Raw genomic sequence first — 10,971 nt, 5'->3', positions numbered from 1 at the left:
TGTGTGGCTGCTTTTCTATAGAGTGATTTTTGTGCCACCACATTGCAAGCAAAAGTCACAGTTTCGAGATATTTTTTTTACATTATAAATGAAATGTCAGAATAAAAATTCATAATTTACAAATGAAAATATAAAAATTCATAATTTACAAATGAAAATATTTAATATTTGTTTTTCAAAGCCTTTTTTTTGCTTTTAAAAAACATTTTTGTGATTGCAGTGCAAACATTTTTAGATGCATTGTGCCTCATCTCGCTTTCACCCTATCATTGATTTTAAGTTTTTAAGTTTTAAGTTTATTAATTTTACATTGATACTGTAATGTTTGTGCCAGCCTGCTGATTGGTCTAGATGGCGTCTGCTACGAGGCTCAAACACGCTGGTCGCTACACTAGCATGAATAAATAAAGAACTATGTTGTATATTTGAGCTTTGTTGCTCCTTCTGAGTTCTGCTCAAAGAGAAACCGGCCAGAAGGGTTGAAGACTGTAGAAGTCCGATCGAACAGCACCGATAGAAAGTCCAGAGTCTCGGCCTCCAGAAACCGCAAATTTGAGGCAGAGACACCTGATTGGATAGAATCTAAACCAATCAAGAGGCAAGCACAAACATAACACAAAACAGAAACGTATTTACGCAAAATCAAAGATAGGGTGAAAGAGAGATGAGGCACAACGCATCTAAAAACATTTTTGCTGCAATCACAAAAATATTTTTGAAAGCAAACAAAAAAAGTTTCCAAATGCAAAATTTTAGAAGCAAAAATAGTTTGCAATTGCAAAACTATTTTTGAAAGCAAAAGAAAAATTTCCAATCGTAAAAATATTTTTGAAAGCAAATATTATGCATTTTTGTTGCAATTGAGGAAGTTTTATTCTTAACTCTTACATTTTGTTTTATAAAATTTTGGTCCCAAAACTGTGACTTTTCCTCGCAATTATGGTGGCCTAAAAATCCCTCCATACTTTTCTCGCTCTGTCCATGTCTGACGCTGCATGTGTGTTCGTGTCTGATTCTTGCACGACGTCGGAGGGCTTTCATGTGCGGTCGGGGTTTGTTGTGTGGGAGTGGGGCCTCCTTCCTTTCCCCTTTGCTTTTCCGTCCTCGTCTCTTACATCATCTTTCCTTGAAAAAAAAAAAAAATGCACCTGCACAAATGCACTTCCTCCCACCAGAGCACTGACACACTCCCTTCCATCTGTCTTTTCCTACCCAGACTTCCCTATCAACCAATCATCTGACCCCCGGACCCCGCAGGAGCAGGACAATACAGGTGTTGTCATCGGGTGTGCTCTAGGGGGAGTTGCCCTGTTGGGCGTGCTGGCCATACTGCTCTTCGTATTCCTGCGCCGCCGCCAGCGCACCTTCAAGGGAGACTACAGCACCAAAAAGCACGCATTCGGGAACGGCTACAGCAAGGCAGGCGGGCTGCCGGCCCACCCCTCCAAGAACAAGAACATGCCGTACCCAGAGGACTCGGACGACGAGAAGAAGCCCACCCAGATTGGCACCACCGGAGGCTTTGAGCCCAGCGACCGCAACTTTGACACCGAATCGGAGGACCTGAAGAGGCCCTACTTCACCGTGGACGAGGGGGAGAGCCGGGAGTACGACGAGCGGACTCTGACTTTCCAGTACGAGCGGGAATCCGAGATAGCCGACGACATGATCTCTCAAACCGACGGTTCTGTCATTTCTAAGAAAGAGTGGTATGTGTAGAGGCATGCGACAACCAAGCCAAACAACCATTGATCCCGCACCTTCATCCCACCTCACCCTTCACCCCCATTCGCCCTGCCCCACCCTCAACACAGCCCCACTCCCTCCTCACTCCCTCCACATCAGACCCCATCCAGCTAATCTCAATTGAAAAAAAGATCTATTTAAGGTACAGGAAACGCCATTCCACCGAGCGAATGGGCAAAAAATACAAACCACAGTGTGTAAAGTGACTTGTTGTGACTGACCTTTAAGGCCAGGAAGGTGGTTGGTTAACACTTGTGCATTATTCTTTTTGTGTAATTTTCTTTACATGTTATAAATGTATTAAATGTAAAAAAAAAAAAAAAAAAAAAAAAAAAAGCAGGTTGAGGTTTCGCTGAGCACATTTGTGAAAGTCCTACACTGGATGTACGTCTCGTTTTATTGCCATTCTCATTGCAGTTTTGTCATTTTTTTATATCCTCTTCTTTTGTATGATTTTTAAGACCTGCATATTGGGAGTTCAAGTGTGTGACTTAATTACAACTGGAGTTTCAAGGTGTTTGTAGTTTTTTTGGTCTCATGTTTCAGAAAAAAGAAGAAAAAAAACTTAAAAAAAAAATAGATGTACAGATGAATTTCATTTTTGCTTCACTTCTGAATCTCTACATCCAAACAGCATCGACAGCGGAACAGAGCGAATGCTGTTTTCCAAAGACATGCCTGGTATTTTTTAACCCCTTCTACGTTTGTGCTTTTTTGTTTCTTTACAAAGAAGCAGTCGGTCCACTGAGCCATACGGATGTGGCGGAAACAGACAAAATAAAAAATCCTCTGTTTTTTTTCTTTTTTTTCGATGTTTGGCGACATTTCTGTTTGCGGTAAATCAGCGCCCTTATCGGTGGAGCAGAGCCGTGGGAGAGAAGGGCTGGAAAAGACCATTTTCTGCTCCTCATAATCGAAATGAGGTCCAAGTGACATCTGTGGAGGCTCGCGCCGAAGCTCTGAAATGTCACGGGCGTTGCTGGACTTGAACCGTTTTGACCTGTTGTGCTCTTACCACATGATTTCGTTTGTTTATTGGAATGCTGTCAAGATTGTTATTATTTTTGTTTTCTCTGTGACCCCTTTTAATCAAATGGATGCAGATGAGAAGTTTCCCAGGAATTTGTGACTTTGCGGCTAACGTCAACAGCATTTTTCCACCAGGAGTCATCCATGGACACAAAGGAGCAGGGGTCAAAGGTCAGCTGATGCTTTCTTGTGTGCCAACATACAAAAAGGGAATTAAAAATATAACTGTGGCCATGCTGTAATATATATATATATATAAAAACAAAAAATCACTTGCTGCTTTCTTGTTCCATTTTTGGTTTTGGGTGATTTTTGCGCACTGCAAACATGGACACGCCGCCTGTCTGCAGGATTATACTGTGTATAAAATGTGTGTATACGGTATATATGTATAAATTATATATATATCAAAATTGGTATTAACAAGTGCCAGTGGATGCTAGCTAGCATAGCAAATCACTTGTTCCTCCTCATCACTGAGGTCCATTACACAATCAGCGAAATGTATTTGCTTCAAAAGAAATGAGGAAAAAAAAGCTCAATGTGAAAAATTGAAGATAAGAGAAGCATTTTAGTAAATCCACGGATGGAAACGACTTATCTGGCTGAGGTTGAACAATATAAATACTGTAATAAGCCTTATTTTATGCATGTTTTGTGTGTGGGAGTGGAAGTGCATATGTTGCTATTTTTTTCTATCAATCTCGCTTTTTTATTTTTTTATTTTTATTTGTTTATTTGTTTTCTTTATTTGCAGCTCAGAGGAGGACAGAGATGTAAGAATGTGGGCACAGTTAAAATGTTACTGCAGCTAAAAAAAAAGATAAAAAATGACAAATATATAGATAAATAAAAATAAAAAATTAACATCTGTGTGAGCGCAGATGTGGTTTTACAGTCCATGCTTGTCTATTGTATGATATTAGATGAGCATGTAAATCACAAGCCTCAAATGATATTGTGTATTCAACAAGAATCATCAACAGAATGTGGGAAAATATCCTTTTTTCTTTTGAAAAGATATGTTCGTTTTCATTTTCTAAGGCCTTATTTTAGTTTAACTGAGTGATGAATGACTCAGAAGAACTAAACCACAGTAGTGCTGTGTGTCCGCTGCTGTCCTTGTGCAATTCAAAGTTGTCTGAAGTTTGTGTTCACAGGCTAACCTCATTCCAGATGGATAGCATTTAAACCCATGATTTATTTCACATTTGTCTTTAGTGCCTATCAGAATGAGGAGGTACTCACCTTCTCCATCTCCATGTAACCGATTGTTCATGACAGCCAATGAGAAACAAGTTTTATTGACGTTTTCAAAGACTTTGGTGGTCAGTCTCACGTTCAAGCCTGGAATAGTTACACTTATCCACATCCAAATGAAGCCATGTTGCAAGAGATCCTGCTTTGGAAACGGTTGAATTAGTGGAGGATCACAGAAGCCAATTATACGTTGAATTAGTAATAATTAGGGCTAATAATTTCTAGATTCTATTCAATTTCATTTTTTTTTTACTTGATTCAATTGAGTTTGAGTTTACACATTTAGACCCATTTGTTTAGAAAAACATTAATAATATATGTGTTTTGAAGATATTCATATTTATCTGATACAGTTCACACACTGTTAAATGTATTAATTAATGTATTACAAACAGTGTTACATGGACTCTAACGGAGAAGCTCCAACAATTGTTCGGTTTCTCCTGGAGGGCGTTTCAGTTTGGCCACTAGGTGGCGATCGCACTATAGCATTACATTATTCCAGAAGAAGAAGAAAGTATGAGTAAAAAACTTTTAGACAACAAAGTTTGAAAATGTGATGCTTATGAGTATATAAAGATGTTAATTTAGTCAGTAATGTATGTTTAGGTCGACTAAGCATTAGACAACCTATGGGAAATCCCATTATACGTTAGCATCAAGCTAGCATTAGCATTATGCATTAGATCGATCTCTACTTTTATGGATTGATTATTAAGCTTAGATCGATCATTCAATTTTATCATGCTAGCCCTAGTAAAATTGTGTTTTGACTAAACTTTTGGTTCCAATAGTGTGGGATAAGCCTCTTAAATGAGTTGGAGTCTCCTTTTTGATTCCCTCACTGCAGAAAGTTTGAGTTAAAAAGCAGAACTTTGTGAGAAGCTCCTGTCCCACCATGACGGCTTCTAGACAGGAGTAAAGCTCCGGCAGTCTCAGGCGGGGTATTCGCTCAGCAATTATGCTTGTTGGGGAACACCAGGGCAAAAGCTGATGTGGATTTCAGCCCATATTCCCTTTGATACCCCTCATGACATCTGTGCAAAACAACTCCGCTGTAGGATATTGCTGAGCTTTACGTTTTTCTTCACTGAAATATGGAACAAACTGCTGCTGCCTCCTGAGACACTCCCATATGGCGCAGCCAAAAAGTAAAACAAAGTTGCAGATTTGGGTCATATCAGTGAAAATGCAGCTAAGATAGAAAACTTGGAAAGAGTTTTGTCTGACAGAGAAGAATTGTTGGAGTATATTGGCTCTGAAATCCTCCACTCCTTATGTTCTTAAAGACTCACTCCAATCACCTTATGATCTATTGTAAAAGTGTTCCCAGGGATTTTTGATTATGCTGTTTTTAGCCAAAATTAAAAAAAACTGTTGTTTTCTTAGACATAGTTTCTGCAGAGTGGCAGGAGTTCATTAGAAATTGGCCTCACTTTTTTTTTGTCTGCTCCTGATTCATAACAATTTGGAAAACAAAATACTCAACAAAATACTCTTCATATATATATCGTTGGAAATATATCACAAGAACATGTTAAAAACATGAATTTCATCAGAGTGAGTCTCTAAGCTTTTCCAAATCAAAAGTAAAGCAGTTGCTTGATGATACTTGGACATATTTTCCAAAACATCGTCACACAACGACAGCAACGATTCGAGTTTACGATTCTTAAACCTTTTTAAAAACTGCAGAGTTTGCACTGTGGATGTTTGTAGCTGTGCACACGCTGATGTGAGACTGCTTCACCAACAATGCGCCTTTACTAGGTTGGAGATGATGTATTCATTTAATCTTTGAACAATGAATAGTATATCCCCTAGAAGACCCTTTAACACCGGAGACGTTACATTCTGTAACTTCTAGACCAAATGAGTCAAAGTCAAGGCCTGGGGGCCAGCTCCGGCCCACTGGGTGATTATATCCGGCCCGCCAGATCCTTTTATATTTTTGTTATATACGGCCCAACTTTATCTTGCGCTGGTAACATAACGCGACACATTCTCATTCCCACGTTTTGAGGTGTCCTTAGCCCGTCGTCTTTGATGTCCAATTAAATCAAGGCTCCCCAACCTGACCAGTGCCATCCCAGTACTGGGATGTGGACCATACCAGTATTCTAACCCTAACTATAATCCGGTACCGGACAGGCAGTACCTGATGCAGATCAGCCTAGGGTGAGGGTACCAATACTGGCCACGTCCCAAGGTTTGGTCCACGTTAAAAACGTATGTTTTTAAAGTTTAAAAACTTAGTTTTAATGTGTTCAATAAATGCTAATTCTGTTCAGTACGCGACCTAAAGTGTGTTTTGGATATTGGCCCCCTTGTGCGATTGAGTTTGACACCCCTATTGTAGACTGTTCATGCCAGGGGTCCCCAAACTACGGCCCGTGGGCCAGATCCGGCCCACTTTTACATTTGGCCCGGCCCCCCTATCATGAAGTTAACACAAACTATGGGACCCGTGAGGAGCTGCACCTTTCCAAAGTGTTAAAGCATCAATGACAGGAGGGGACAGCCTATTTATAGCTATATTTTTTAATTCATTACTATTATTTTTCTGACTTTTTCTGTGAAGATTACAGTTACTAATATTTGCTTTTTTTAATTTAATCAATAGTGTTTTTTCATTAAATTGATTATTTTTTATTTCCTGACTTTTGAATTCCCTGAATTTTGATTTTTTTTTTAAATTTCTTGAATTTATTACGCTTTTTCTATAAGCATACAAACTGGCCCTGGCCCCAAATCAGGGAAGAAAGCAGATATGACGCCCTCTCAAGAAAAAGTTTGGGGACTCCTGGTTTACGCCATCAACATAAATTGATTCTGTCGCCCCTTTTCATCTCGGGTTTGCACCGATATGCACAATACTGTTGCCAAGTGTTGCCTAGCGGCGCAAAACTACTTTCATATGCAACAGAATCACCTGATATACATTGATTTTTATCTGTGTAAGTCTACGTTACTCTGCTTCAGAATTACGTTAATTGCTTAAATGATTGAAGAGTTACGATTGTTAAAAAGCTCCGACGTTAAAGGGTTAAAACTTTATTTTATAAAAATGACCTTTTTCCCAACCAGATCAGATCTTAGCTGTACCTTAAATGTACCCTCAACCTGGTGGCACATTGCTGACTTTTCTAAGCACAGCTGGAACAGAATTCCCATGGAAACGTTTGACATAATCCTTAAAAGCACAAATTAGAGATTTGAACTCAACGTTTTGCCGTCTCGGCGCCACTGCCGCGCTCACTTACGTTTCCGGCAGCAAAACCGTCAACTGCTTGAGATGAACACACTGTTTTTTATTTTCATAATACTGTGGGTAACTTCATTCCATCCTAATCGCCTTTTTGTACTCGATATGTTCAACATTCCAGTGTAAATATTGTACATAAGGTGGAGATTATAGTCTGGATTTATTTAGGGAATTCTGTGTAGGGATCCTGTTGTGTAAAAAAAAATATTTTGACTGCAAACATGGAGACTCAGTGATGGATAGATGACGTTGATGCATAGCTTTTTCCAAAGTCCTTCCTAGGAATGCTTCTCTAGTCTCTTTCTAAACAGGCTGGGCGTGGCTTCCAACAGGCCCCGCCCACCGTCTGTGATTTGATGTTATTGAAAGCAACTCAAAAGAGAGAATTTGTTTGTATGCAGCCATGTGAATGTATATTTCTAAAGGGTGTTACAAATACAACAACAACAAAAAAAAAGAGATTATCTTGTTTAATTGTGATGACCCAGTGAAGTAACTTGTATTTGTTTTGAACATTAAATGAGTTCAATAGTCAGCAGTCCCAGTTCAATGATTGGATAGATGTGTGTCTCACTGATTGATGATGGTTCATGTCTGCAGCACATTTCTCGGTAACGGTTTACAGGAAATGTCCCTTTTTCTCCACTGCTCTGATCAGTAATGTAGTGGTGTGGTTTCATGCAGAGACTCACACACGTGCAGAAGTTTGTACCCCCTCTTCTTCTTCTTCTAACCCCATATTTTCTTTTGTGTGTGCAAAAAACTGAAATAAAAAACATCATCTGAGCGTGGCTCTTAGTGGGTTTCAATATGAGACTAATACGACCCCATATCCTTAATTTATCGCGGGACTGACGTTCTTAAAATAGATGCCATTTGTATATATTTATTTTTATCATTTTAGATGTTTAAAGACTGTAAAATGTCTCACTATAAACTTTTCTCAGACATGAACATTTTAAGACTTTTTTTTCTTATTTAAACTGTCAAACTTTCATAGAAAAATAAGAATGAATGTAAGTGATCAAAGATTTATGCAGAATTGGCAAACTCAAATGCACATGGAGGAACTTGATTGACAATAGTTACAGCCAATTGGCACACGGTTAACAAAAAAAGGAAAAAGCATGCCAAAAAAAAAAAAAAGAGATTTCAAAAGATGAGCTGCAATATTGCGGGGGACCACTAGGTAACACTTTACTGCCAGCATAAAATGTTAACATATTGTTAGCAGTCAGTTATTAGCTTTCACTGAATGGACTGTAGATAAAGACGGACAAATGTGGTCATGTGACCCGGATTTCTTTAGGCATTACTCAACACCAAATCAACTCTTGGATTGTTCATGTTGGGGTATTGTTAGGTTTAAACAACCTGAAACATTTCTCGGAGACATGAAGACATCTGGGCCTCGTCTCCTGTTTCTTGATATGCGAGCTGTACACAACGTCAAGCAGTTAAGAAGATTAAAGATAGAGACGTTAAAATCACTCAGAGCAAATATTTGATAAATGTATGTACAACCCTATCAGGTATATTTGAGGGCTACTTTTTAGAGCAATACTAATGTTTTAGGTTGTAGTGGTTTAATTTCATCCCTATTTAGATTTTTTTTTGTGTGTGTTTGTGATTTTCTTTGGTGGAATCCAAATTCTTCCCTTACCCCCAAACAAAGAGCTACAGAAAAGTCTCCAAATTCAGACAGCACTACCACTCGCTATCTACGTTAGTCCGTAGCTGCCAGTGCTTGGAAAATACAGAACAACAATGATTTAATATCATCTAAAGTAAGTAGTCATTCAGAGCACATCCACATGAAGAAATCTGTTTCTCCTTCGCAGCGCGACGCGGATCACCAGCAGAGGGAGACAGATCTCGAAGTCCCTTCCCTCTACCCTTAAAAAAACTATTTGGGACAACCCCTTTCCCTTCAAATGTCCCTACAATTGGAGGGGTAGAGGGAAGAATTTGGATTAGTTCATTATGTCTTCAAATTCGACCAGTTATCCCTCGATGGCGTCATCAGCTACGGCGGTCACAGTAGCTGCCAGCGCTCAGAAAATACAGACAAAACATCAGTTTTATAACTTTAAAACAACAAGTCATTACTGAAGTGTGAACTTCTGCGCTTCAGAGCACATCCACATAAAGAAATGCATTTCTACTCAGCGGTACAGAGCGACGTGGATCACCCTCGAGGCGGAGGGATACACTGTCAAAAGTTTTTACGGCTATCCCTTACAAAAACAATTTTCGACACCTCTATCCCTAAAAATCTCTCTACTATTGGAGGAGTAAGGAGAAGCCAAAGGGGTAGAATTCAGATTCGGAGTAACTTAGCAAAAAGTTAATTAAGAATTCAGATTTATTATTTTTGACCATAGAGATTGAAATGTGTGCTGTTACAAAAAAAAATGACAGAGCGGAGGGTTCAAACGGCCAAAAGGACTCCCTCCTCTGAGATTAATTTTAAGATATAGTACAAGACAAATGTTAAAGACAAACACTTCATCTAAATCAGGAAGTAAATCTATTCTCGTTTCTTGTAAAATTGTAATAATGAACCATTGGGTGTCTTCCATAAGCCTCTAATAGTGACCTAATAAGCTTTATTCTGAAAGGGTTCCTGCTCAGTGATGAGGTCACAGCAACAACAAGAAAAAAATAAAAAAACAAGAGCTCCAAAGAAAGATGTGATCCCATATCTGGAAGCGGTTAAAAGATTAACCGTTAACTCGTGGAGGAAATACAAATACCAACTGAAATGATTTTTCAAACTAAAAGCCCATATTTCTGCTCTTCACTGTGCAGTTTTCAGAGTTTTTGAAATGTATGCGAACCGATGGGAAGAAGTTTAATTCTTTTTTTTTTTTTTTTTTTCAGAAATAAAAGATAAAACTCTGCTGCAATAGAATAAAAAAAAATCTCTTAAAGTTCAATATGTGCAATTAGAGAGCTGAGAGAAGACGTCCATCATGGAAGACGAGAACACAAAATGCAAATCTGAACCCAAATAAAAAACATATATTATAGAAAGGTCAAACTGGAATGACTAAACAGAATGTCATCACAGTCATGCATGGTGGTGGAGGAGTGGTGGTCTGGGCTTGTGAACCAAATATGGATCAGTCAGTGAGTCATAATATTAGAAATCAAAAATATTTTTAAGGTTATCTAAAGCAAGCAACATTTATTACTGAATTCCTGCAACAATGTTGAGACAAATGAAGCATTTTCTACCATGAGGTGATAAACAAACAAACAAAAAGTTGCTGTTGCTGATGGTAAATCTATAAGCTATTGAGTCATAAGGATGCTTAAGATTCTCCACATGTTTTTCTTTTTCTTGTTTCATCTTCCTTCAACAAAATAGGGCAAACAATAAATGCCACAGTCTCATTTTTCATAGAATAGTTTCGTCTTTTACCCTGAAAACACTGATCTTAAAACATGGAAGGGTGCTAAACTTCTACTCAGAACTATATTTAGATTTTTTTTCTGAGAGTCAGGATCATGAAGCATTATATCTGCAAAGGAACTCCATTTGCAATGATTGCAGTTAAAAAGAAAAACATGAACAAATGTGGAGTAAACTATATTCACATCCAATTCTTAAAGAAAATGTTGAGTTTTACATTTCTTTTGCAAACAGATAAAGTGTTAAACCAGGA

The 10,971-nt window shown here is 38.4% G+C and overlaps 1 protein-coding gene across 7 annotated transcripts in view; it reads left to right on the top strand.

Annotated features, from left to right (window-relative positions):
• The window catches only part of nectin1b (nectin cell adhesion molecule 1b), a 258,757-nt gene that overhangs the window by 116,118 nt on the left and 131,668 nt on the right, over positions 1–10,971 (top strand). For 4 of the 7 annotated variants that reach the window (XM_024276589.2, XM_036214901.1, XM_036214900.1 and 1 more), the window contains one exon: positions 1,217–3,047. The exons of the other annotated variants lie outside the window; for them this stretch is intronic. In XM_024276589.2, coding sequence (XP_024132357.1) covers positions 1,217–1,719 — 503 coding nt within the window. In that variant the 3' untranslated portion in view covers positions 1,720–3,047. Of the gene's footprint in view, positions 1–1,216; positions 3,048–10,971 lie in introns of those variants that run through there. 7 annotated transcript variants of the gene reach the window in all.

The sequence above is a fragment of the Oryzias melastigma genome, linkage group LG13, assembly GCF_002922805.2.
Source record: "Oryzias melastigma strain HK-1 linkage group LG13, ASM292280v2, whole genome shotgun sequence".
Classification (NCBI taxonomy): Eukaryota; Metazoa; Chordata; class Actinopteri; order Beloniformes; family Adrianichthyidae; genus Oryzias; species Oryzias melastigma.
The sequence above is the reverse complement of the archived record's forward strand: the minus strand, read 5'-3'. Positions and strand labels throughout refer to the sequence as shown.